The sequence below is a fragment of the Simochromis diagramma genome, unplaced genomic scaffold (genome assembly GCF_900408965.1).
Source record: "Simochromis diagramma unplaced genomic scaffold, fSimDia1.1 OVJJ01000320.1, whole genome shotgun sequence".
NCBI lineage: Eukaryota > Metazoa > Chordata > Actinopteri > Cichliformes > Cichlidae > Simochromis > Simochromis diagramma.
Genome location: NW_024386773.1, coordinates 11,865,865 through 11,890,242, shown reverse-complemented (window position 1 = coordinate 11,890,242; position 24,378 = coordinate 11,865,865). Strand labels below are relative to the sequence as shown.

Below are 24,378 nucleotides of genomic sequence, written 5' to 3'. Positions count from 1 at the left end.
TTACCTGCATCATTGGGGTTTCTGACCTCTGACCATCAGCCAGTGCAGAGCCAGCGCAGCCCAGACTTAATCCCTCTCCACTGGGAAAAGGGTTTTGGTTTGGCCCTTGAAAGTCACACCTGGGGTTGTTAGAGTTCCTCATCATTACCTGCCCTGTTTGTTGTGGGTAACCCTGTGTTTGCTGCAGAAGCATGCGTTGATGATGGAGCTTAGCGCTCTGACAGGCATCTCCAGCTCCCATCCCAGGGTGGAACTGCTGCTCAGGCTTGATTATGAGTTTGTGGGTTCCATCTGAACTGCTGTAGAGGCCTGTTTGATTGTTGAAGTGAGCCTGCGTTTGTTGTGGGTGCAAGCTAGTTTCTGAATACTGCATAGCTTGCTGGTTCTGAAGAGTATGGCTGGATGTTTGGACCTGGCTATGGGTGTCATTCCAGGGACCTCCAGCGTCACCACCTTGGCCTACACTAGGGTAATGGGGACCAGAGGGACTGAGCTGGCAATTGCTCATACTGTACTCAGCTTGTTGCAGAAGTGCATTCGACATGCCTTCTGAATGAACAGGTCTTGCCTGTGCCATTGGATTTACACCAGCGCTGGCAGTCACGTCCCCTCCCTGGCTCGGGTACTGCCGCTGCATGTAACCCCTCTCGGGGCAGCTCAGGGCATCATGGCTCGGGGACAGCTGAGTTGAAATGGGACCTCCATCTACTCCTCCAAGGGTGTGATTGTGTTGCTGATATCCCATGAAGTTTCTCTCTGCAGGTGGCAACATCATGGAGCGATCCCTGTTGTCAGCGTGGCGGGGCTCCATACCTATAGCTTCCATCATTACGTTCTCCGTAATGCTCGGAGGCCGGGGGGAATACATATGGCGGGCAAGGCTGGTGTCAGAGCCACGGTGTTGCAGTGCATTCCTTCGGCCCATCATGGCTACATTATTAAGGCTATTGAAGCGCTTGGGAAGAGCTTGAGGGTCAGCAGCGGCACGAACTGGGTCACTGGCTCGCCTGTTGTTATTACCTGGAGCTTGGTGAGGGTAGATAACACCGGTGCCATACTCTGTGTTGGCGCTATGCCTACGAGGACCAGCTTGCTGAAGGAAAGGAGGCAAAGGCTGACCATGGTACTCACTCAAAACACCTCCTCTTCTGCCAGGAGTACCTGGCTGCTCCATATTAGGTAAAGGAGTAGGTGGTGGTCCACCAGTGGCTGCAGCGTATTTGGCTTTTAGGCTGTACTGCTGAGCTGGGGTTAAATTAGGAAGGCCGGGCAACCCTCCTCCGGGACATGGAGCTCCTCTGCGATTGGTCTCAGGAGAGAGAGGGTCTCCCCCAGCCTGTTCTGCGCCCAGAAGGTGACATCCTCCCCCAACCGTTGCTCCCATTTGCGAGCCATCACTGGAGCGTCGGCTGGACAGGTAAGGAGACACCATGGAGGAACGACGGCTCACGGTGTAGGCTGAGCTTAGACTGCTGGTGCCACTTCCTCTCCTGTCATTAGTAGAGCAGGCAACTGTCCCCCCTCCAAGCTCATGATTGGACAGCTCCATAACACGTCGATTTGAGAGAAGTGGAGAAGGTGCACACATTCCCATACTCTCCCCTGGACCTGAAAACAAAGATCCAGGAGGAAACAGCTTAGAAGTGTTAAATCGTTACAAATTAACAATATTTTATTTAGTTTTTTAAAAATTCAGTGTGTTCCAGTGAAAACATTACTGAACAGCTAATGTAACAATCTAAGGTATATTTAAGCTCAGCCGTTGTAGTTCTATGTTTATGCATTGATTTTAACTTGTTTTATGACACCATGTACCAGGTATTGCAGGAAGCTTGTTGCTGCCACCGCGTCCAGGAGGGGTTGGCCTGCGGATTTGTTTCAGCTTGTCAATCTTTAGATTCTCCAGCCTCTTCAGAGCCTGCGCTGACATTCCCATTGTTCCCGGCTCCCCTCCACCTCCTCCTCCTCCTCCACCTGCAACACCATCTTCCAATGCTGTGAGGTCCTCCAGACTACCGGCTGCATTAGGGTTCATTTCTACACCGCTGTCGTTGTTGTTGGTGCTCCCCAGTGGAGAACGTTCGCTACTGCAGGAAGACTGACCACCAGGGCTTGGTTGGGATTTCTGGACGATGTGAGAGACAAAGTTAACTTTAAAAATGGGATAAAGTTTAATAAGAAAATATGGAAGTGGTCCCTATTTTTTCCACTACATTGGAGTTTTGTTATGTTATTCATTTGAATGATATAGAACAAATTGTAACCCTCACCAGAGAAGTCTCAGGAGCCAATAGTTTGCAGTCTTCTCTGCGTGCCTCTTCTTTCTCCAGCAGCAGTTCAGAGTTGGGACCTCCAGGGTTCATAACTGAACCGGGGGGACGAGGGCCAGTGTCTCCACGATGTTTCTTGGTGATGTGGGCCTCAGGGCCGTGCACGGTCTTTACATGTTTACGCAGAGAGCTTGGATCTGTGTATCGCTTGGTACAACCAGGGATTTTGCACACATAAGGTTTCTGTAAAAGACAAAAGCACCTTATGTGAACTCCTTGCATTCCACAGTTTACTTTACTGCTTCCCTGCTATGTAAAATCTTATGATTCAAATAGAAATTATTTCCAATTTATGTTGTGTATCTTTACTCATGTGAATCTCTACAATACATTTATATTAATTTATACAATTATTTTACATGAAAGCGTGTAATGAAACAGCACAAAACAGTTACATGTTACCCTTTAGGAAGAAAACACATGGTTTAATCAAACAACACTGTTAATAATACAGAGCTTACACAGCAACATGCACGTGACATTCAATAGCTAAGCACTTTTCAGAGGTGAATATTACCTCATTGGAATGAGTTCGGTTCTGGTGTTTAGCTCGGTCTGAAGCATTGGAGAAGGCTTTGTTGCAGCCTTCATGTTCGCACACATATGGTTTCTCCCCAGTGTGAGAGCGCAAGTGGGTCTTCAAATTCTCCAGGCGAGAGTAGGCCTTATTACAGCCTTCAAACTAGAACAGCAAATATACATAATTGTTTAATTAACACTGTTACAACAGCTACGCTGCAAGAGAGGGGATGATTAGAGTCTGTAAAAGCTTTGACAACAAGCCTGCGGTCCTATAACAATATTAGATTTGAGCTACAAAGCAGTAAAGCGAGTTTTAAAATATAAAAAAAGGTTGTTAATCCACACTGAAAATAATATATGGTATGCATGTCAAGGTACACAGGAACACAGAAGCATGTTGGAATTGAAGATATCTAGACAAGGAAAGAGAAACAAGAACTAAGAGGCAAAGCAAAGACTTAACACATGCGCTCACAGTGCACTTGTGTGGCTTCTCTCCTGTGTGTCTGCGCATGTGAACCACCAGCATGTACTGGGCTTTGAAAGGCCTCTGTTCTCGAGAGCACTCCTGCCAGTGACACACAAACTCCTTCTTCTCCCCGTGGATGTGCTCGTTGTTGATGTGCTGCAAACACAAAAAGATTCATTGTTAGTGACAGATAGTGGATACTCCAATGACATGTTTTGGGATGGAAGCATTCTATAGTTCTATGCTACACATGAACACAAACCAAAGTCCCTCTGCACAACACACGGTGAATAAAAATGCAGAAAATGCAAAAGACATTCAGTGTGCCTATTTAACTTCATATATGTTGATGTTTGCCTTATTTTAACATCTATTACTGATCTGTAAATACTTAAATACTACCTTTTGACATAACTTTCACAGGACGTGAAGGTTTGTGTATCCTTAACGGAGGTGGGAGAGTTGAAGAGACTTTCATTGGGAGTGACAAGAGACTAAGATGGTTTGCACATGTGCAGAGGAGAGATAGTGGATACAATGAACAAAGGATGCTGACGATGGAGCTGACAGGCAGGAGGAAAAGAAGAAGATCACAGAGAAGGTTCATGGATGTGTGATGCAGGACATGCAGAGGGTTGGTGTGACAGGCGAGGATGCTAGGCTGAGATGGAGCCATATGAGCTGCTTCCTCTGAATTTATTAAACATCTGCAACAGCTGGGTATCTCTGTGCAAGGCATGATAAGCGAGGATCCTACAGGTCAGTTAAACTTTGTACTTTTCTCCTTCTCAGACAGCTTAGCGGTCACATACAGAAACTGTATCTAATCCATTATCCACGGCATCTCTTCAGTTTAGCTAGTTAAAGGGTTAGTTCACCTATTTTACTGTTAACTGTTACAATATATAATATAAAGCTATGAAAATGCAATTTGTTTTGTATTGTATTATATAACCTCCTTTCTGTTCCTCTCTCTACTTTGTATCTGAAGGCTGGCAGCCCTGTTCTTAGTCTTACATGAACTAGCTGGTCTTGTGTGTCAAATTCCTTGTTGCAGCTCTCCCAGCGACAGTTGGTCTCATAGACGGCTTCTGGTTCAGGCTTCCCGTCCTCTTTGTCCAAATCATCTCGCCCATCCAGAAGGCCCAGAAGAGGGTCCTGCAGACACATGTGTAGAAATGAAGAATAGCTCCAGTTTATTTTGTGCAATTATCTAAACAACATATTTTCAGCCATTAAATATATAATTTCACGCACTTTCACTGTTTTTGAATCTCTTTCACTTTGACATATGATCATCATTACTGTACCTGAGTGCCAGTGGAAGAAGGGCTAGCTACATCTCCCTCTGACCTCTCCTCCAGGCTCTTCACATTCATGCCATCAATCGCACCTCCAAGGCCTGGCTCTGTCTTCAGCTGCAAAACAATACTCTCATAATATAATCTTTGTCTTTCTCCTCATTCAAAACTTAAATGCGTATATATAAAATATGCATTCATTCTTTGTCATTTATCCGCCGCTTTCTCTTCCCACTTCCCAACTATGCTCTCCCAGCTATGAGAAGCAGAGTGTGCTGAGTGAAAGAATGAGCTTACGTGTCCGTGTTTGGGCGGAGCATGGAGCCGAGGATTGTGGGGAGGTAAACGTGAAGCTTGGCAGGGGCCTGGTGTGTGTCCTCCCAGAGGTGTTCCTCCTCCTCCATACATGGACCCTTGTTGTCTGGACTGGCAATTTATATTGCTGGAATAACCGAGCGATGGACTGTGGAGCGGGAGATAAAAACAAATAAAGGGAACTGATAAGAAACTAAAGAGAATCAGCAGCTAGTTTGCTAAAGATGGTGCAGCTAGAAATACACTCTTAATGTATTTTTTGTCAATTCTTTAAAAATGAAGAAATACATTTTGTTCAACTTCACATAATCTGCTTTTATTATTTAAAACCATTTGGCTGAAACATGTGTCACCATCTGGCGTGGCTTAAGGGATGTCATCACATCACACCTGATAATAAATATTGAAGAGGGCTAAATGAGAGGAGAGGGATTATCAACACAATTTAAACATGAAAGAAAAAACGTCAGCAAACGTGCAGGACATTACTTTCAAATACTTTAAAGTGGACTTATTTATTGTTTATTCACCTGTTCATCCATGCTCTTCAGAGGGATATCTATCTATCTATCTATCTATCTATCTATCTATCTATCTATCTATCTATCTATCTATCGTTGCAGACTGGCAATTTTGCATGTGTTCAAAGTAAGTAATAAGGTCAGAGTACATACAAAAAATCCCTGAAACCTTCAGCTCAGGCTTCAGACTGATGATGGTGCTGGAAATGAGCATAATAGGTCCACTTTAAATATTTAACCTGAGGTCTGTTTTTATTGACAAAGGGTGTAACCGAGGAGGATAACAGTGACTTTCAAATCATATAAAATCAAGTGATATCAGACCTCATAGCGCTCACAGAGAGATGACCATAGGAGCTAGCGCCGTTGGGGTTGCAGCGAGAGTTGACAAAGGCCACTAAGGAATTCGGTGAGGTCCGGATTACCGTCTGCAGGTCCACACTGGCATCAGACAGAGGAGAGATGGACAGAGCTCTCTTTTTGCTTAGCTTAAGCATGGAACGAGGTGTGGAGAACCTCGAGCCTACAGGAGAGATGACAATGAAAGCAGAAGGGTTAAATTTCAGGATGGTTTTTTAAAAAAAAATATCTAAATTGAGGTTTTCCTTACCATCACCTGATCCAATCTGATCAGAGCCGTGTTGAACTTGGCAGAAATTGTGATGAGACATCATGTTCTGGTTACAGTAGGGGGCGCTGTTACCACCTGCAAAGCATTACAGACACTGAAATGCACTGCTGCAAAAAGCTACATTATTTTTAAGTAGGGGAACAAAGACAGGATTAATGGGTCGCTGCAGCTCAGAGAGTCAGAAAGAAGCACGCACAGGCCGAAAATCTCACAAGCAATTTAGGCTGACCTGCAGAGCTGTGCAAGTAAAACTTTTTCAAAACTTTTCACCTTTTCTGTAATGACACATTTCTTGGTGGTATCTAGTCTGGACCCTTTCTTTTTAGACTTTTAGGGGTAATAGAAAAAAAATAATTAAAATAAATAGCAAATAAGTAACATGAGGTACAAATGGAAGAAAAGCATTTTAGTACTTTGCATCAGCAGCCACATGAGAGGTTCATTTGACTGTTTTGATAACATTCCACACATGACTGGTGATGTAACATACATGCATACAAATTTAACCAGTTACTCATTAACGAGTAAGTGTTCAGTCATATCTGTATCTATATATGGATATATTTGTACGCACACAACTCTTTTAGCTCTGGTTCGTCTTTATTTAACTGACTAATTTAGAGTAATCCACCCGCCTGCTGTTTTACTGCAACCTCACACTCCAGATTTATATCTCCACAGCAAAGCCAGCCAACTGTTAACTTCTGTTCACTCCTTTTGTACATTGTTTTTTTGGTTTCAGTCTCTCAGGTATCCTTAAATCCAAATCAATAGCAGCTGTGAGGTTAACGGAGATGTAAAAGATACTCTGACTCACCCTCTGTGGGCGGCATGCCCCTGTGGCCCATCATACCGTGGGGTGGTGGGGCTTGAGGGTGCCTCATATATTGATCCAAGCAGGGGCCAATTCCCTGCCCTGGTCCTGATCCATGAGTCATGGGATTATACATAGCGTGGCAGTCCTGGGGCGGGCCGTCGAGGAGCGGAGCACGAAGCGAAGACACATCACTGTAGGGAGACTGATCTGATGGGACTATGCTGCGAACATCAGAGAAAAACAGCAAAAAAAAAAAATTTGAATAAATGTGTAAACTGCAAATACTCTGAAAGGGAACTGTGACAAGGAATGATAATGATTTCTGATACACTGTTGTGCACTCTTTTGTAGCATTTTTATCATTTTATTTACAGTCATGCTGATTAAACAGTCATCTAACCCAAAATCACAATAAATAAATGAAAGCCTGATAAATGGGATAAAATTATACTCACTGGAAAGCTTTATTTCCAGCCTGTAAGCTAGAATTACATATAGATGTTTTCTATTCCATGCCTGGAAAAACTAGCACTGCCTAAAGACTAGAACTACTATTGTGCTGTGTCCTTCCCACCACTAGATGGTACACAGCCCTTATTTCGGCCTAAACTTAGGAAACTTACTCATCTGGGTTTTCCCCTAAGCTACAGACATGAATCTTCATTGGAACTTTCCAGTCTTCATGAATTTCAATGGATTCTCTGACATTTCTTTACTCTCACTGGTTAGCTCAAAATTGGTCTCTCCTGTTCTTTTCTTGCTTTTCTCCGTCCCTGTTGCTCTTCTTCTAAAAGGGAAAGACTGCATCTCTCCACCTTCTCCTAAGTCGCCCTTTGAGTTCTTTAATTCTTTTACCACAACGTGTATTCCACACAGGAGCTTAATCTGTCCTCTCTAATCCACTCTGCTGGTTCCCCCCGAATTTACCTCCCTCCCATTCCTACTTTTCTCTTCTCCCATTCATCCTTTCTGTTATACTTTTCTGTTTCTCTCGCTCTCCTTCCTCTGCAACTCTCTGTCTCTTTCTATCTTCCTTTCTCCCCCCACCTCCTGCTCCTCTGTTCTTCCTCTGTCCTGCCCAGCCACCTTTCTCTCCAACTCTCTCTGCTTCTCCCTCACTCTGGGTAACCTGAGTGGGGCGCGAGGCAGTCATGCAGAGCGCAGCGGGGCCTGGTCAGCCTGTAATTAGCAGCTGTCAGAGAGAGGCCGAGTCCACCCGCAACCTGGGTGGCATGAGAGAAGGGAGGGAGGGAGACGGCGCGAGGGTGGATAGAGGAGGCGTGAGGGGCTGAGTTAGCACTGTGTCCACGACAATTGCAGACATATCTGAGCTTCTGTACCCTGAGAATATCTGTGTGATTGATTTCTGAGCCTAAGATATCAGTCGTCTCTGCTTTCTAGGAGAGCTGATGTGATTTATTGTTAATAAAATACAAAAAAAAGTCAGATCTCTCAGATTTTGCTGATCTGTAGCAAGATTAGAAAAAAGAAACAGCTCTGGTTATTAAAGATGACAGCATTGTGCCATTTTTAGCATAAAATCTGGCAACAAACGTGAAGGTCTAGTACAAAAGTACACGACGAACACCTACAAACTTTATTTATTGAGGTTTTTGAGGGGAGTTAAATCCTGGAGTAACTCTACTCTTTGCAGAAGTTTAATACCTTCTTGTCTGCAGGAAGAGAAAATCATTTGCTCGACACCCACACCTGACAAGCTTGTGTCGTCGTAGGAGAAGTTGCAGATCAGCGCCAAGCAGATAATTTAGCTCAGTTTGACCAGACAGTTTGAAATTGTAGATAAAACTAGTATCAGAATGTAAATTCTGTAAATTACAGAACAGAAATATTGCAGCTGTTTTTGAAGAAAGCCAGTAACACTGGTTTATCTTCCAGGCAGCACTGAAAAATCTCAACTGTAGCTCATTCTGTGTGTGTGTGTGTGTGTGTGTAATAATGATGGTGATTATACTGTTATCAGATTTGCTGAAAATGTCGAGCTACTCTCTTGAGTTCTCTCACGTAAAAGAGCTGCGGCTGTTTAAAAGCAACAGGAGGCCTCGCTCCGTGCTCGCTCCCGTCTTACCCTCTGGTGGGCTGGCTGGGTGAAGTCTCGTAGTAATACAGCCCCTGGTGTGGCTGCATGTCCACTGGCATCGGAGCTCTGAGACCTAATGCTCCCCTTACACCCTGGACCTGACACAGAGAGAGAGAGAGAAAAATAAAGAGACGAGGACACGGTTAGGATGAAGAGAAGGAAATCCAAACAAACTCAACTCCACCAAACAAAACTGAACTCCACCAGAAAGAAAATCCAAATACAGAGAACAATTGTGGTTGAGGGGGAAAAAAAGAATACGTAGGATGTTAATAACAGACCAAACCAAACTAAGAAAAACAGTTTGTGGACAAAATAAGCTCTCTGAAAGCTTGAGTCATACTTATTTTAAACAGTCCAGGTTTAAAATGCCAAATCCACTGCTTAAGTAAGAGCAGCACATAGAAGTGAAATGTAAAAGAATTCACGTTCATCTTAATTTCATAGCTACAGCTACTCGAGTGCAAGGTTCGACCTCGACATTTAACAAAAGGGATTACCTGATTAAAAACACATCCTGTACTCTTAGAGAGCTTTTAAAAGCCACGCATGCTCAGTGAAGAAAATCAGGGCTTTGCCTTAAAAAAACTTAAAGGACACAGGTTTAGTGATGCTAGCAAGACAAACAGAGAAAAATGAAAGTGGAACAAAGCAGCCTTTTGTGCGAGCCTCATATGGAGACGGTATCTTTCAGCAAGAGTATATGTGTAAGGTAATTCTAGCTGAGAGAGCTCAGGAAACAAGCACCTGCTCATTACATCCAGCCACATCAGTGCAGGTACTAATGGCTGGGACTGTGGGTTCTTACATGTTTCGAAAGGTAATTAGTACACTGATGTCTGAGCTACAACAAATGGAAAAAGGCCAAAAACATTCAACAATTTTATGTATTTGTCCACGCATGTGTGGACAAATATGTTATTACTTCTTTTATTTGGACACGTGCTGCAACAATAAAATAAAGCAAAAATATAAAAGCATCACAAATCAGACTGTGGATGCTGTGTCCAAATAACACATTACTTGGGTTTATGTGACAAATGTTCAAACCCAAACTAGAGGCGCTCCTGTGCTCTGCAGATCAAAGCTCTATGGTTTCAGTGTAACAGGTTGCGACGCCTGTTATGCAGTAGCACAAGTGTTAAAAGGGCAGTAGGGACCTATTTAAGCCACATGCCACCAGGGGGTGGGGGGTTGGTGGGCACTCCAGGAGTAATTGCATATATTCAGCACAGGCTTTGGATGTGTGTATGATAATTAGCCGGAAGTGCTAAATAGAGATCTCACCAAACACCTCAGCTGTCCAGAACTCATAAATACCAAGAAGGGGTTCCCCAGACAACCTCACACACACACACACACACACTGGCACACCTGTCATTCTCACGGTGGGGATGCAGAATCATCCAGCGGCCACCAAGTCTTGCGAGAATGTGTGCCACAGTGACGGTGGGTATACTGAAGCAGTTAGTGCAGAAACTCAGTCGCACAGGATCGGCAGCAGACCACATGACCATTAACTGGACGAGCAACCTTTGCTATCCCCCCCCAAAAAAGTGTTTTCACTCATACACGTTACAGATAATTACAACCATGCATGCACAGCACACTCACAGAGAAACGCAGGCACAGTTACAAAAGTCCAATCATATCTGTGTTAGATGGCAGAGGCAAAGCGGGAGAGACAATTTCTTCAGGTGCAGAAGTTGATCGACAAACTCACCACACTGGGATCACTAACTGTGAGCACACAACATCCTCGGCACATTTCTATTTTTTGTGCAATTTTCGAGAAAGGTCGTGCTTTAAAAATAGTTAAAGACGCTTGAGGGTTACGTTCCAAAGTCTGACCTGCCTCGTGTCCTCCTCAGTCATGCTGTTACCACGATTTCTGCAGAAGCACTAAAACTGTTACCTGAATAATTAAAGTTGAGTTTGCACTATTAGAACTTATGGGCGATATTGGTGTCTAAGTGCGTTTTCATTAACAAATTGTATGAATTAGTGTAATTTATAGTAGAAATATCAGTAGAAGGCTGAGGTTTGTCCATAACGGTGATGCTGTAGTAGCAGGTGTGTATCACAAAAGTGTTTTGGAGAGTCTAACTTGCACTAGAGTGTGTGTGTGGTAGATCCTAGCACGAGAGTGAATAATGTATAAACCTGCATGTGTGCAACCTGGAATTTGTAGAAAAGTGTGTTTGGCAACGTTTCTCCAGGGAGTAAAACAGCGAGTTCAGTGTTCACGCACAGAAATGTGTCTTGTGTAATTAATTTGCATGGTGCAAAGCTCGTGCTCACATCCAGAAAAAGTCTGAGCAACCTTGTCTCATAAGCTAGGTTTACCTCCAACATACGCAAACAGTAAACGTTACAAACACCAGGCGTCAGAAACTGCAGACGGTGCAGTTCAATCAAAACCTCTACAGCTGTTGAGTGTAATGTAACTGACCTTAATAGAAAGACGTTGAATTAGACTATAAAAACTTTAGTATTTTTCTCTAATTGGTGATGAATTTTAGGTGGGAAAGTCTTTCGAACCTTTACATAGTTATTACAGAATGAAATACATGGATTTACACATCCAGGATGATTTCATATGTGCGGTGCTGACACAGGTGTTGCGCTATTTCAGGTCAGTATTTTGTGAGAAACTCTGAAGGAGTTTTCTGCCCAGTGTAATTTTGTGGTGCTGGGTTTGAGAGGGATGGGGCAGCAGCATATTAAAAACCCCAAGGCCATAAATCAAACGGCTAACTAAACAAATCTGCTCTAGTGCGGCACAGCTAGCTGGGCAGGAACCAAGGAGCTGGCGATGAGGACAGGATGTCCAGCCACTTTGTACACCCAAAACCTCCACATTCAAACACTCAAGGTTCACTAACTCTTGATGTTACATTTACTGACCGAGTTAGACACTTGTAACCGCTCACTGAAATGAAAAGATTAAAGTTTTCTGTGTAAATGATTCTATCCTTTCTATCTCCTCGGTTCAATCATAATTTTCTTTTATGAGAGCATTTGTGACTTGCGAGCAAAGTTGGACGGGATTGGTCAACAGAATCCTGACAACAAGCGGACTACGTGCAGAAACCAGAAAGCTACCAAAGATCTTGGCCCTTGCTTACAGATTCCTCATATTCATGAGCAGATATCTGTTTACAGAGATTATTTCCTGCCTGACTAAGCCAGATCGAGGATAGTCAGACATCCAGTTCACTGAGCTGATGACCACGATGGGCAGCTGGGAGTTGCTTGTTGGCTGACTGGAAAGTGCGACGGAGCCAGCTGGACTTCTCCGACTGAAATGTAGCTGAGCGAAAGGAGGTGAGATTAATGAAGACAGGACAGAGTTGAAAGACGGCCTAAAAGCCCGGCCAGACGTTTGTTGTTGGTGAACAAATTTAAGAATAAAGAGACTGAAACAAAGAGAAAAAGCTCTGCGAGTTAGTTCTATTCCCATTAGAGTGGCCCAAGTCTTTTTAATCTTATTTTTAAATATAGCTAATGACTACTGTTTATGAATGTACTGTAACATGAGGCAAAACAGCGATATCTACTGCAAATAATACCCGAAAAACCCAACCCTATCATAAAGACATAAAGATGACAAACCTGATCTAACTGATGAACTGAATCAGCTGGACAATAATAATCCATTTGAATCATTTTCTTGTTTTTAGTGTGTTGTTTTCTAGTTTTGTTGTACAGAATCATCCTGCTCTGAAAAAAGGAAAGCTTTCTAACTTTACTTCTGCTCTAATAGCACTACACTATTTTTCCAAAGTGAGGCAAATCCATGAATGGGCTTGCTGTTGGATGCCACACTTAACGGTGATATTAGATGAGCTCACCTCCATCAATGAATATTTTAAAAACATCCCTAAGTAGTCTTGAATGTAGCGTAGCCTAATAAATTTCTACCCCAGCTTACCTACTTACTAACCAAACTAACAGAGCCTACCACCAACAAATAAAATATGGGTTTGTATCCTTTATTGGGCTAGTACTCACTCACTGTCAGAAACCAAACCACTGCACTATAAAGACTCACAATTCAGCAAAAACTGATACTAAGTATAACAGCAGATGTGGCCTGCAGGCCTTCTGTGAAGGGAATAAAACATTTCCACAGGACTCTATGCAGTCCTGTGGAAATGTAAGTGCACCCTTACTGCACCACACAAATAAGGAGTATAAGTAGCAGCCAGGTGCTGTGAATGGAATGCATATGATTGATTGATCATCAGAAAGTAAGATCACTTCTATAAAAGCCGAGGTTCTGGCAGTTTTCCATTCTCAAGCTTTCAGGTATGTGCTATGACAATGGCACAACCTTCCCAGGAGTGAACATCCGAGCAAACTTCACCTCAAAGGCCGATCATGCGATACTCAAAGAAAGGCAAAAACCCAATAAATAATCTGACTTTACTGGCCTCTGTTGGCATGTTAAATGTTAAAAATCATGACTTCGGGTGCCGGTTTGAGCAGGCGAACATATGCCTCAGAGTCAAATGCGGCAGCCTGGTTTTGTTTTTGACTCGAGACCCTTTGCTGTGTGCACTGAACACGTTTTTTTGACGGGTTTCCAGGAGCCTCTTCTCTCTAAAAAAGGAACATGGCAGCATGGATTATAGTTTAGAAAACTGCAGCTGTACCAGTCACAAGACTTGTCGAACATTGTACTTTGAACGGATGAGACCAGGGTGGAAATGTTTGGTGACAAATCTAGCGCCATGTTTGGCAAAAACCAAACAGAGCACATCAGCACAAACTCTGTATAGCAACTGTGAAGCACGGTGTTGGAGGCGTGATGATTTGGGTTTGCTTGCAGACACAGGACCTTGTGGCCATTGGACTCTGTATTCTAGAATCAAACACGAGACCATGTGTCTGAAAGCTAAAGCTTGGCCGAAACTCAGCAACAGGATAATGATCCCAAGCACTCCTGCAAATCTACAACAGAGGCTGAAAAAGAAAAGAATGAAGCTTCTGCAAAGTCCAGACCTCACTGTCTGAAATGCTGTGGAGGGAGCTGTGTAAAAATGAATGCCCACGAATCTCAATGGACCAAAGCAATGTTGTAAAGAGTGGGCCAAAATTGACAGTTACATGGAAAATGATTACTTCAAGTTAATGCTGTGGAAAGGTGGTTCTACGCCTACCCTGTCATGTGGTGCACTTTAATATTTTATTGCCTATGACTTTAACTTTTCATTGGAAAATACATCGGTTGTTTATTTAAGTTAAATAGTGTCACTTTAAGAAGCTGAAGCCGTTTCCAAACATGCACTCGAGCCCTGAACTTTAGTCAGACAGTGAGCAGTGAGAATGCAACTGCCCAGCACGTTCAGACGTTCAGTCTTTAACCGGCAAGCTCTTTGGTACCAAGTCCGTGTTTCATTCACCAGTAGCAAGTGGGCACTAGTGAAAATACATCTGAAGTAAATTTCCTGCTGTATTCTACATTTGAGAAAGGACGATTAAGGAAAATATCCCAAAGTTATCCTCCACAAAGTGTCAGAAGTACCACATGAGAAAACAGCTGAAGGGACAAAATACAGTTGAGGAGGACAGACTTGCTGCAGGGATCTGATTGGACCGGGCTGAAGGCATTTTAGAGCTTTTAGTGCTTATTTGTCCCATTAGATTCAGTTTTCAGGTGACAGTTTGTGTTTGTGGGTTACAAAGAGAAACATTGTTTAGTCTCTCACAGTTTCGCCATTTGTGACATTCCCATAAAGTCCTGATCCTCCTCCCTCCGAGGAAGTCTCCAGAGAGGACAGACATTTCCACAGGTCACTGGCTGTGTCACACAAAAGGTCTGATCCGCTCTACTTCTACACTCCTTTTCTCTTGGGTGAAACACTAAACTGGGGCTCACACATGCCCCCCCCCCCCCGCTTCCTCAGCCAATATAAAAAGCGGCATTTAATGACATCCCCGTTCCTCTCAGCCTGCTTCTCTTCTAATCTCACATGGGAATGTGAGTATTCAGTCTGTGTTGCTTGTTTGTGTTTTTGCTAAATATTCTACACAACATTTACACGCACTCAGCAGCCTCAATAAAACTCAACACACATCTTCAGAGGTCGCTGCATCGAGTGTAAACACCCATCTGAAAGCATCTTCTTTCTCCCCCACCCTCTCCTCTGCTCCCTGCTGTCCTCTTATAATTCTGCCTCTTCCATAGCTCTGTATCTCTGACTATCTCTCGCTTTCCCTCTTCTCCCCCGCTGCCTCCACCCTCTCACTCATTCCCTCACTCCCTCCTTCCCTACGCTCATTCCTGCTCTTGCGACCTCTCCCTCGCCCCTCCCCCTCCTGGCGGAGCTGCAGTCGAGGTGGGTGTTCTCTGGCTGTTATGACTTGAGAGACGATAATGGCAGCTATAATGTAGCCAGCCGTTCCTGATGTGGCTGGGCTTGTGGGGGATTCTGTTGTGTTAGGGCTGGAGACGGACCGCGGGAGGGAGGAGGGAACGGAGGCGGGGCTCGGGCCTGCAGCCAACCACAGCCCAGATTCTACCTCGTTTTCTTCCATTCTTCCTCCCTTCCTTCTTTCTTTTTTTTCTCTTACGCCGACTTTTTCTAACCCTGTTGTTTTCCTTCAGTGGTAAACTTTGTTTTTAATTTCTGCCTTTGTTTTTGTAACCCCCCCCTCCAACCCCAACACAGACTCTCACCCTTTCCTGCTTTTCTCCCCCACCCTACCCCCCCTTGTGTTTTTTACCCCTTTTACCCAGAATCTGTGAATTCCTCGCAGCTGCTGTAATGTGATGGGGGCCAACAGTGTGACCAGTGAAAGGCCACAGGGTTGGAGACATCACTGTAATGTACAGTAAGCTCTACTTACTAAACTGTTGCAGGGAAGATTAATGTCATATCTACTTAGTAACAGCAATTCTGACTTTGATTTAAACTGCTTTAATGCCCATTTGGTCTTTAAAAAGATACAGAACAGACATAAGCCTCATTGTGTCAGACGAGTAAGACCATCATTCAGTATTTTAGTTAACTGACTTTCATGCCATCAAAATGATCTTCATCCGTTCATTTTCTTAACCACTTATCCAGTCCAGGGACACGGGGGGATCTGGAGCCTATCGCAGCTATCGTGGGGGGAAAAGTGGGGTACACCCTACTTACAATACTAACAACAGCATCACTATGAGACACTGTGCTCCCACATTTCAAATTTATTTCCTAACTGATATTTTCGGCTCAAAATCTATATGAGAAGTAGCACCACACATGAGTTTAAACACCATTTTGACTGAATAACTATTTAAGGGTCAAAACAAGTATTTGACCCTAAACTTTAAAAAGGTCATAATCCCTTTTAAGCAGCCAAAGAGTTTAACTTAAAAACAATACTTAAACCACCTGAAGTAAAAGTACTCATTATACACCAGTTCTCTTCATGAGCTCCCTACATGTATTATTGAATCACAATTATTTGGATGGACGGATCGTTTTCATATTCCAGCTGGAGATGACTTAAATTGTATTGTGCTTAGTACTTTTAGGAATACAGCATAAATATATAAGGATATTAGTATTTTATTAGTATTAGTATTTTAATCTACATACTGTGACCACAGCTCTGGTCCCACCCAGGCTCTAACTCATTGGATGCTGCACACACTGCAATTATATTTCATGGGGGCACTTGCCACCCTATTCCCTCCCTCTTTACACCACTGTTTAAACTATAAAATCATACGGCCATTTTTAATCACCTGTTGCTTTGCTTTGTAAACTTGGGCATTCAAAGAGTTCTCACTCTAAATATTTTGTTTTCTGTAAAGCTCCAAGAGCTTGATTATAATCTGCTGTGGACCCGGACACAAACAGCTGAAGACCCGACGGTCGAGCAGTCCGCCGCCTGGAGCGGATGCGTAGTTGGTGCGCTGTAATGTAAATGCTCCATGGATGAGTCCACGCGGTCACAAAAGCAGGCAGGCACACAGACCCTCGTGCTCACTGTCGGACCCGAGCAGAAAAGTATAATCCCGGCTTAATGACTGCGCTATAATGCAGATAATGTACAGAGTATACATATACTTATGCATATTATCCATTAAAAAGACAGAAATTCATCAACCAAATTACTGCATTACTGTCAATATATTTGAATGTAAAAATGCATACTAAGGAAAATATATAACAGAAGCATACAAAGTCTGAAGGTGAGACACATGACAACATTTCTTTGGTTTTAAAGTTGGTTAAAAACTGTGTAGCCATGAGACGAGAATCCTTTACTATCCTTTTAGACACAGTCGACACCATAACCCCAGTCTCAACCCCAGCGGTTCACACTTCACGTATCCCTGTACTGTAAACTTTGTGCTGGTGAAGCCGCGGTGCTGATGTCTCAGTGCTGGGGCTCTCACCTTGTCAGAATGGCGGGATGAAACGTTGATCCCTTGTTGTTACACAGTCAGAGTGACTGATGAAAGATATTAGGGCACTGGAGGGCTCGAGTACAGCTACTCGGCACAGCTAAGGTAGATAAATCACAGCAAGAAAAATGACTAGAAAACTCAGAGTTTTGAGCCGTCGCTGGGTTTTTGTAATGTTTAGGAACGCTAAACATCATTTTGTATCACCAGCCTGATGAACACCTGGTGCTAGGAGTAAAAGGTGCAGAACAAAAGTGAACTGTAAACATAATCTTTGCTTAACAAACTGACAATGAAAATATTTTGGCCTCAAAAGTCCCATCATTAACTTCCTTTACTGTCACGTGAACAGCCAACCTTAGCGGCACAGTCATGATTACTGTTTTATCACCTTTGTAACCATTGGCTTCATCAGTCGGTGACTTGATCGTGTTTGTTTAAGGATCAGGAGCGGTTCACCTCTCCTTGTATTCATTTGCCTGTACAAGCACTGTTTTGCACTGCTGGCAAATGAGCTTCACTTTCTCAGGAAAGCAGTTAGACTTCTCTTCAGGGGTCTCGACCAAAAAAGACTCAGTCGAGCTGACAGGTGTGATGCTGACAACACATGTAAGGGTATTTCCTTCAGCTTAATCCCCACATGACTTGCGATTCCTTCACTCTTTTGCTTCTTCTGTCCTCTCTCTCTCTCTCTCTAGGCCACCCACCCACCATCCTGCACATACCTGTGGTTTCCTGTACCCCGCTCCTCTCCTCCCTCTCCTCTCTTTACCTCCAGCTTCTTTTTCTCCCTCCCCCCATACACACACACACATACACACCTTCCTCTTTTCTCTGTCTACCACTGAAGTCTTGCCTTTTCTTCTCCTACTACTACTTCTCCTTAACTTCTACATGCCTGTATAGCAGATAGGTATTGCCCCAAACCACAAGGATTTCTTTGAACTCCTTTTAAGGAGGAGAAGCAAAGGAAGCGGGGGGAGAAGGAGGGAGAGAAGGATGGATGGATAAAGCAGATGAGGAAAGGTTGATTCACGCAGCTGGTTCCCAGCTGTAGACGAAGCAGCACACAGGACTGCTCCATCTGTAAACAAGTAGGAGCCCAACCCCCATTTTTAAGAAAACATGAACAGAGCTTTGTCATTGTAAATTCAGCATTCCTCTTCACCTTCGACAGCGCTCCTGACCATCACCCAGCTTCTTCTGGCTCTTTTCCTCCCTCTCTGTGGCTCTACGTCACTTTTACTCCAGGATTTTTATTTTTAATGTATTTTTCGTCCACTCATCTCATCCGACGCCACATTGTTGCTGTGTCAGTTCAAATACAACCTCCTGCTAATTCTTTGACAAATGTTGCACAAAGAAAAATTCAGTGGAGAGGGCAGCTATCTTGTGCAGTAGGGACCTGCACAGGGCAACAAAAACCAGATAATAATCTGTTCAGTTTATAGAAAGACCACAGTGATTATAAGAAAAATAATAATCCTAACAGTCTTGGGTGGGCAGGGAATATTTATAGCCGGCCTGCTGCTCCTTATATTCTTTAGCTGTATAACACAGCTGGAAGCGAGGGAGGAGAGAGAGGAGGTGGAAAACTGACGAGGAAAAAGAGACCGAGGAAAGAGAGACAGATGGGCTCCAGGGTATAGAAGTGGAGAGGATGTGGAGGGGCGGATACCCGATGCATGTGTGCGGTTGAGCACAAGACAGACAAAAACAGGCAGAAAGGGAGACAAGACACGCGCGTGTATTTGTGTGTTTGTGTGTGCGTCTGTGTGTTTGTATTTGGTGCGTAGGAGAAACCGCAACACAGTCTCTACAAAACACGACAGCGGCAGACGAGGCCTGCAGGCCACCAGAGGAACACAGTGACCACAGCTCTGAGAGCCTCTCACTGAGAGGAAACAAGGAGATATATGGCACAGACAACGCCGCCATAAAAACTGTGCAGACACGGTTAATTGAGACAAAGCCGTGTGGAATTTGTTGTGCACTCGTCTTTCTGCCTGAGCTCTTGTTTTAGGGTCTGAAAGTCCTTTCCTGTGTAGAAGAAAGCCATATTATAGGTGGATATAAATGGGGATTCTGAACAGGTGTATTTTTGGGTGCATCAGTGTCAAACTCCGAAATGTAGACATTAAATCCTGTGACTGGCAGGTATATGGTTTCCTTCCACTTTCAAATGCATGTTAGGAAACTGATGACTCCACAGTGTACCTTGCCTCTCCCCGACTGAAGGGCTGTAGTTTCTCTGCTACCCTCTGGAAGTCGAATAAGCAGTTAAGAAAATGGATGGTTGGAAACTTCGCAGTCAGACAATACCCTTTGGGAAAATTAAAAACACCTTTTGTAGTTTATACTTAAAGCAGTTACGAATTGTCTTGTCTTCTTCCCCTCACGTCCAAGCAGTCGCGAGCCTGGTTCTACCAGAGGGTTCTTCCTGTTAAAAGAGAGTTTTTCCTTCCTGCTGTTGCCAAGTCCTTGCTCATAGGAGGGTTGTCTCATTGTTGGGATTTTCTCTGTATTATCTTTATCTTACAATATAAAGTGCCTTGAGGTAAAAAAAAAAAAAAAAAAAAGCAACAACAAAAAAACCAGAAGAGTTTAAATTACCCGTATTTCAGCCCAACGGCCAATAATTCAGCAAACTCCACTTGTTTAAATATTTTCATATACACTTAAAGCCACCTTGCTAGTACTGGATTTGACTGTCTTTGTCCTTCAGAACTGTCTTAGTTCTTGGTGGCATGGATTAAACAAGGTGCCGCTAACCTTTGGTCCACAACAACATGATTGCTGCAGATATCCATGATGTCAATCTTCTGTTCCACCAGTTCCCAAAGGTCTTCTACTGGATTGAGATCTGGTGACTGTGGAGGCCATTTGAATACAGTGAGCTCAGAAAACCAGTTGACATGCTAAGCAGCAGTACTTAGTTAGCCTGTGGTGTTTTAACTATGTTCAGCTGGTACTAAGGAGCCCAAAGTGTGCCAAAAAATATCTCCCACACCATCACACCACAAACACAAGCCTGAACAGCTGATATGAGGTAGGATGGCTCCATGCTTTCATGTTGTTTACATCCAGTTCTGACTGCATTATCCAAATGTCACCACTCCAGCAGAAATCTGGACTCATCAGATGAAACACACGTTATGTAGTAAAATATAACAAACCTCTATATCTTAAAATCAGCTGACCTGTGATTTAGTGAAACATGTAATAGTTTATGTTTTCAGTTAGTCCAAAGTAGCAGAAAACTGCACAAAGGCTGCAGAGGTTGTGAACACAGGCTTTCACTAACTAGCTAACAACTTAATGCAAACACACCAAGTGACTCCACACCAGCTGGGCCATCTGCTGTATGTGCTGCAGACAGTGAACAAAAGAGAAGAAACCACTCTGCCCCCAAAACTGTCATGACACCATATCTCAGCTACCTTAACCATTGTTCTTCTGGAAAAATGTCCTAAAAAGGCGCATGTTTTCAGAAATGTAGACGAAGGTACAGCATGCAGTTTAAGGAAACCCATCAACCTGCCAGCATTGAAGCTGTTCTGATTGGAGGAATGGCTTCAACTGAAATTCCTCAGAGCCAACAAGCAGAAGCGATTGACAGCGACACAAGAGGGGTTTTCATTTTGATAACGTGATGACATGAAGGAGCTCACAAACCTTCAAGCACCACTGTTGCATCACTGTCACCCTGGATCTTTAATTTGAAATCAAGGGAAATTAAATACACAATCCAGTGAACTGATATAATCACAGCTTTAAGCACATCATTATGTTCTACAATGCAAACCACCCCCTCACTGTTGCTCTCGTTCTCCATGTTCTTATCTCTCTTGCCCACCTCAGTATGTAAACTGTAGATAAATTTGTCCCAGCAGATGAACACACATGTGGCGACTTGTCTTCATCAGTTCAGAGCTGTTCGACTAAATGTGCACAAATACAGTGTTATATCCTCACTTTTACACTGGTGCTTCCTCCGAAGCTCTGCCCCTGGAGTGCAAATTGTGAAAATTTCTCACATTTTCAGTCTTCCCGCTCATCTTTTATGCATTTTGCAAAAAGATTTTGAAAAAAATATAGAACAAAAGTTAAGTTTGTGGGTTTCTCTGTCTACAACTCCTGTTCCTTGTGTCTCTGCAGGGCCATTTCAGCAAACTCATACATACAGAAGTTGATGACTGGTGAAATATGATGACAGGTTAGTTGATATGAATCAGTGAGAAAGAAAACAATGTTCTCCTTTTTCTTTTGTTTGCCCTTTAGTTAGACAAACCTCATCGTTTTACATAGTGAACAAGTTACAGAGCGAGACTGTGTGCTAAAATGTGCCCCTTCTCCTGTGTGGTCCTCCTCATAGCTGCTGACTTCATAACTAATATATCGCAGGCGTTTAGCTTAATACCCAGATGTTGGTAGGAGAAAGGCATCTGGGCCTGCGTTAGCTTTTAATTGGCTGGGATCCCTGAGCTGATGTTTGGGGCTTAGCATGTGACTCAAGGAAACAGACACACACACTCACACATCCAAAGGAAAAATGGTCACACGCTCATATTCATACACACACCTTCCCCGAATAAGAATGAAAGCAGTCATGACTGTCCAGAGTCTACAAATGAACAAATGCAGACAACACAGCCACGTACACAAATACACCCAGTTGCATCTTTAAAGTTGTGCGACTGTCTGACACCATCCTGCTGACAGCTGTGGCAAGGAGCAGCCATGATATCTGCTGAGTAACTGACAGCATGAGATCAAAAGAGTCACACAAGAGAAAGACACACACACACACACACACACACACAGAATGAGAGAGAGAGCCTTGAGTACTCACCAGGGCTGTAATTAGCTAGCATTAGCATAACTACAAGGCAACAAATCAGCTAATCAGATGGCTGTAAATTGGAGGGGCGAGAAGCTTAACACACCCACACAATCACACACTCATGCACACACACATATGAAAACATTTAAACACATAACGGAAAATACACTGATTCCAGTCACACTTCAGTTTTGCTCTCAAATAAACACGCTCACAAACTTGTCAGATCAAAAACATGTGAGGAATTTCAGTGAACTGAACTGCAGCTCATTTAGATTGATTGTGAAATCGATCCTTAAATTGAGAACATGTTTTACAAGATTTTTTTTTTTTTCCCATTTTCAGTTGTGGTAGACCTCACACATACACAACGTTTTCTCAGTTTTGCTTACAATGTTTAGCTTTGTGCTTAATGCTAGACACAGACAAGTAATAATTGTCCTTGAGAATAGCACACACCCCAAAAGTGACATCACATCGGCTAACACAAGCCCTGCTTTGGTCTCATTTAGGGCTGCCACAAACGATTATTTTGATAGTCAACTAGTCACCGATTATTTTTGCGATTAGTCGACTAATCAGATCATCCTCCATTGGACGTACAGCTTATTGCATCAGCAGCATCTGCTCTTATATAACTATCATTAGCTTACAGTTTTAAGTGTTTAAGGTATGTGCTAACTAAAAATAAAGACAAGATGATAGTTTATTAAATTTTAATGAATTTTGCAGATTGTTTCGGTGAAGTTTAATAAACTCCTTGCTATCTAAAATATAACAGGACACCGGAGTATATTCTCAAGCATCTCACACTTCTGATGATCAGCTGTCTGCTTGATGTTTATTCAGCTGTGTAAAAACTATAACTTTAAGCTCAGCCAAACCGATTTACTCAGGAACAAATAAAATACTAAAAAAAGCCAAACAATAACATTTTGAAGTTATCTAAGTCACTTATATATGTTTCACCTGAGTAGCGAAAGGCGTTTGAAAACGATTTGCCGGGAGTCCAGTGTTCTCACCGGCTCTAGTGAGCCTGTAACCCCGGCTAGCTATCGAGCTAGTGGGTAACAGACGTCTCCGAAAACGTCGGAGCGCTTTTGAAAATATGTGGTGTCTTGATAAACTGAGCAGATATCTGAGGTTTACACAGCTACATTCTCGCCTGAAAATATGCTAAACGTTTATTTTGTGACCCAGAAAGAATAATAAGAGTAATATTAAAACTAACTAGCTGCCGCCATTGTTGGAAACTGAGCTGGGCTGCGCTATGAATTCTGGGACACAGCTTCTTCTTCTTCGGGGTTTAACGGCAGCTGGCATCCTTGTACATACAGTGCTGCCATCTTCTGTTTCAGTCCGTTATTACACTCTTAAATCCTGCTACTTATTCCTGCGTCTTTTGGGATCTTACAAAGCTTCAAACGACGCGTCGACTATTAAATCAGTCGTCGACGATTTTGATAGTCGATGTAATCGTAACTAGTCGACTAATCGTGGCAGCCCTAGTCTCATTTAAGCCAGTGAACCTCAGTTTCTGTAACTGGACTGAAAGCGCGGATGCACAATCTTGTTGGTTTTTACCACCATTATAATTATACAGAAGTAGATGATGCGATAGCTTGAACCCTTTAGAAACTGGTGCTAAATCCGGCACTTGAACCACTGATTGGTTAGGCCGGCACATAGCTGCTAACTATTAGCGAGCTCTGTATCTCTGTATAAAACATTTTGTATAAGAGGAGGGGACACAGGACCAGTCAGATGTGTCACATTTCTAAACTTTTGTCCCTCACTGCTACAGATTCTGAGCTGATCACCTTTTGCTGATATGAAAACATATGTCAAAAACCTGTGTTAACAACGTGACGTTAACTTGTCTTATTTTGTGTGTTTCACAACTATGATGACAATGTAGGACCAAGTTGAAAAAAGACTCTAGTCAGACAGGCTTAGAGACTGGTCAGTGACCATCTGGCAACCACTCGTCATGAAGGACAAACCAAGTATTCACTGTGCAACTGGCAAAAATCTCCTTGCAATGGCTTTTGACAGGTCCAGTCATCGTTTGCACAGAGCTGATGGGCTTTTCCTTCAAAGTAAATGCTTCACCAAACATGTATC

General features: G+C 43.2%; 1 protein-coding gene across 1 annotated transcript in view; it reads right to left on the bottom strand.

Moving 5' to 3' along the window:
* Nucleotides 1-24,378, bottom strand: part of gli1 (GLI family zinc finger 1) — a 52,912-nt gene that overhangs the window by 3,016 nt on the left and 25,518 nt on the right. The window contains 12 exon segments of the mRNA XM_040008400.1: nt 2-1,608; nt 1,816-2,125; nt 2,271-2,513; nt 2,848-3,012; nt 3,328-3,477; nt 4,339-4,479; nt 4,632-4,739; nt 4,920-5,085; nt 5,783-5,981; nt 6,069-6,164; nt 6,907-7,127; nt 8,993-9,102. Of these exon segments, the coding sequence (XP_039864334.1) occupies nt 2-1,608; nt 1,816-2,125; nt 2,271-2,513; nt 2,848-3,012; nt 3,328-3,477; nt 4,339-4,479; nt 4,632-4,739; nt 4,920-5,085; nt 5,783-5,981; nt 6,069-6,164; nt 6,907-7,127; nt 8,993-9,063 (3,477 nt within the window). The 5' untranslated portion in view covers nt 9,064-9,102.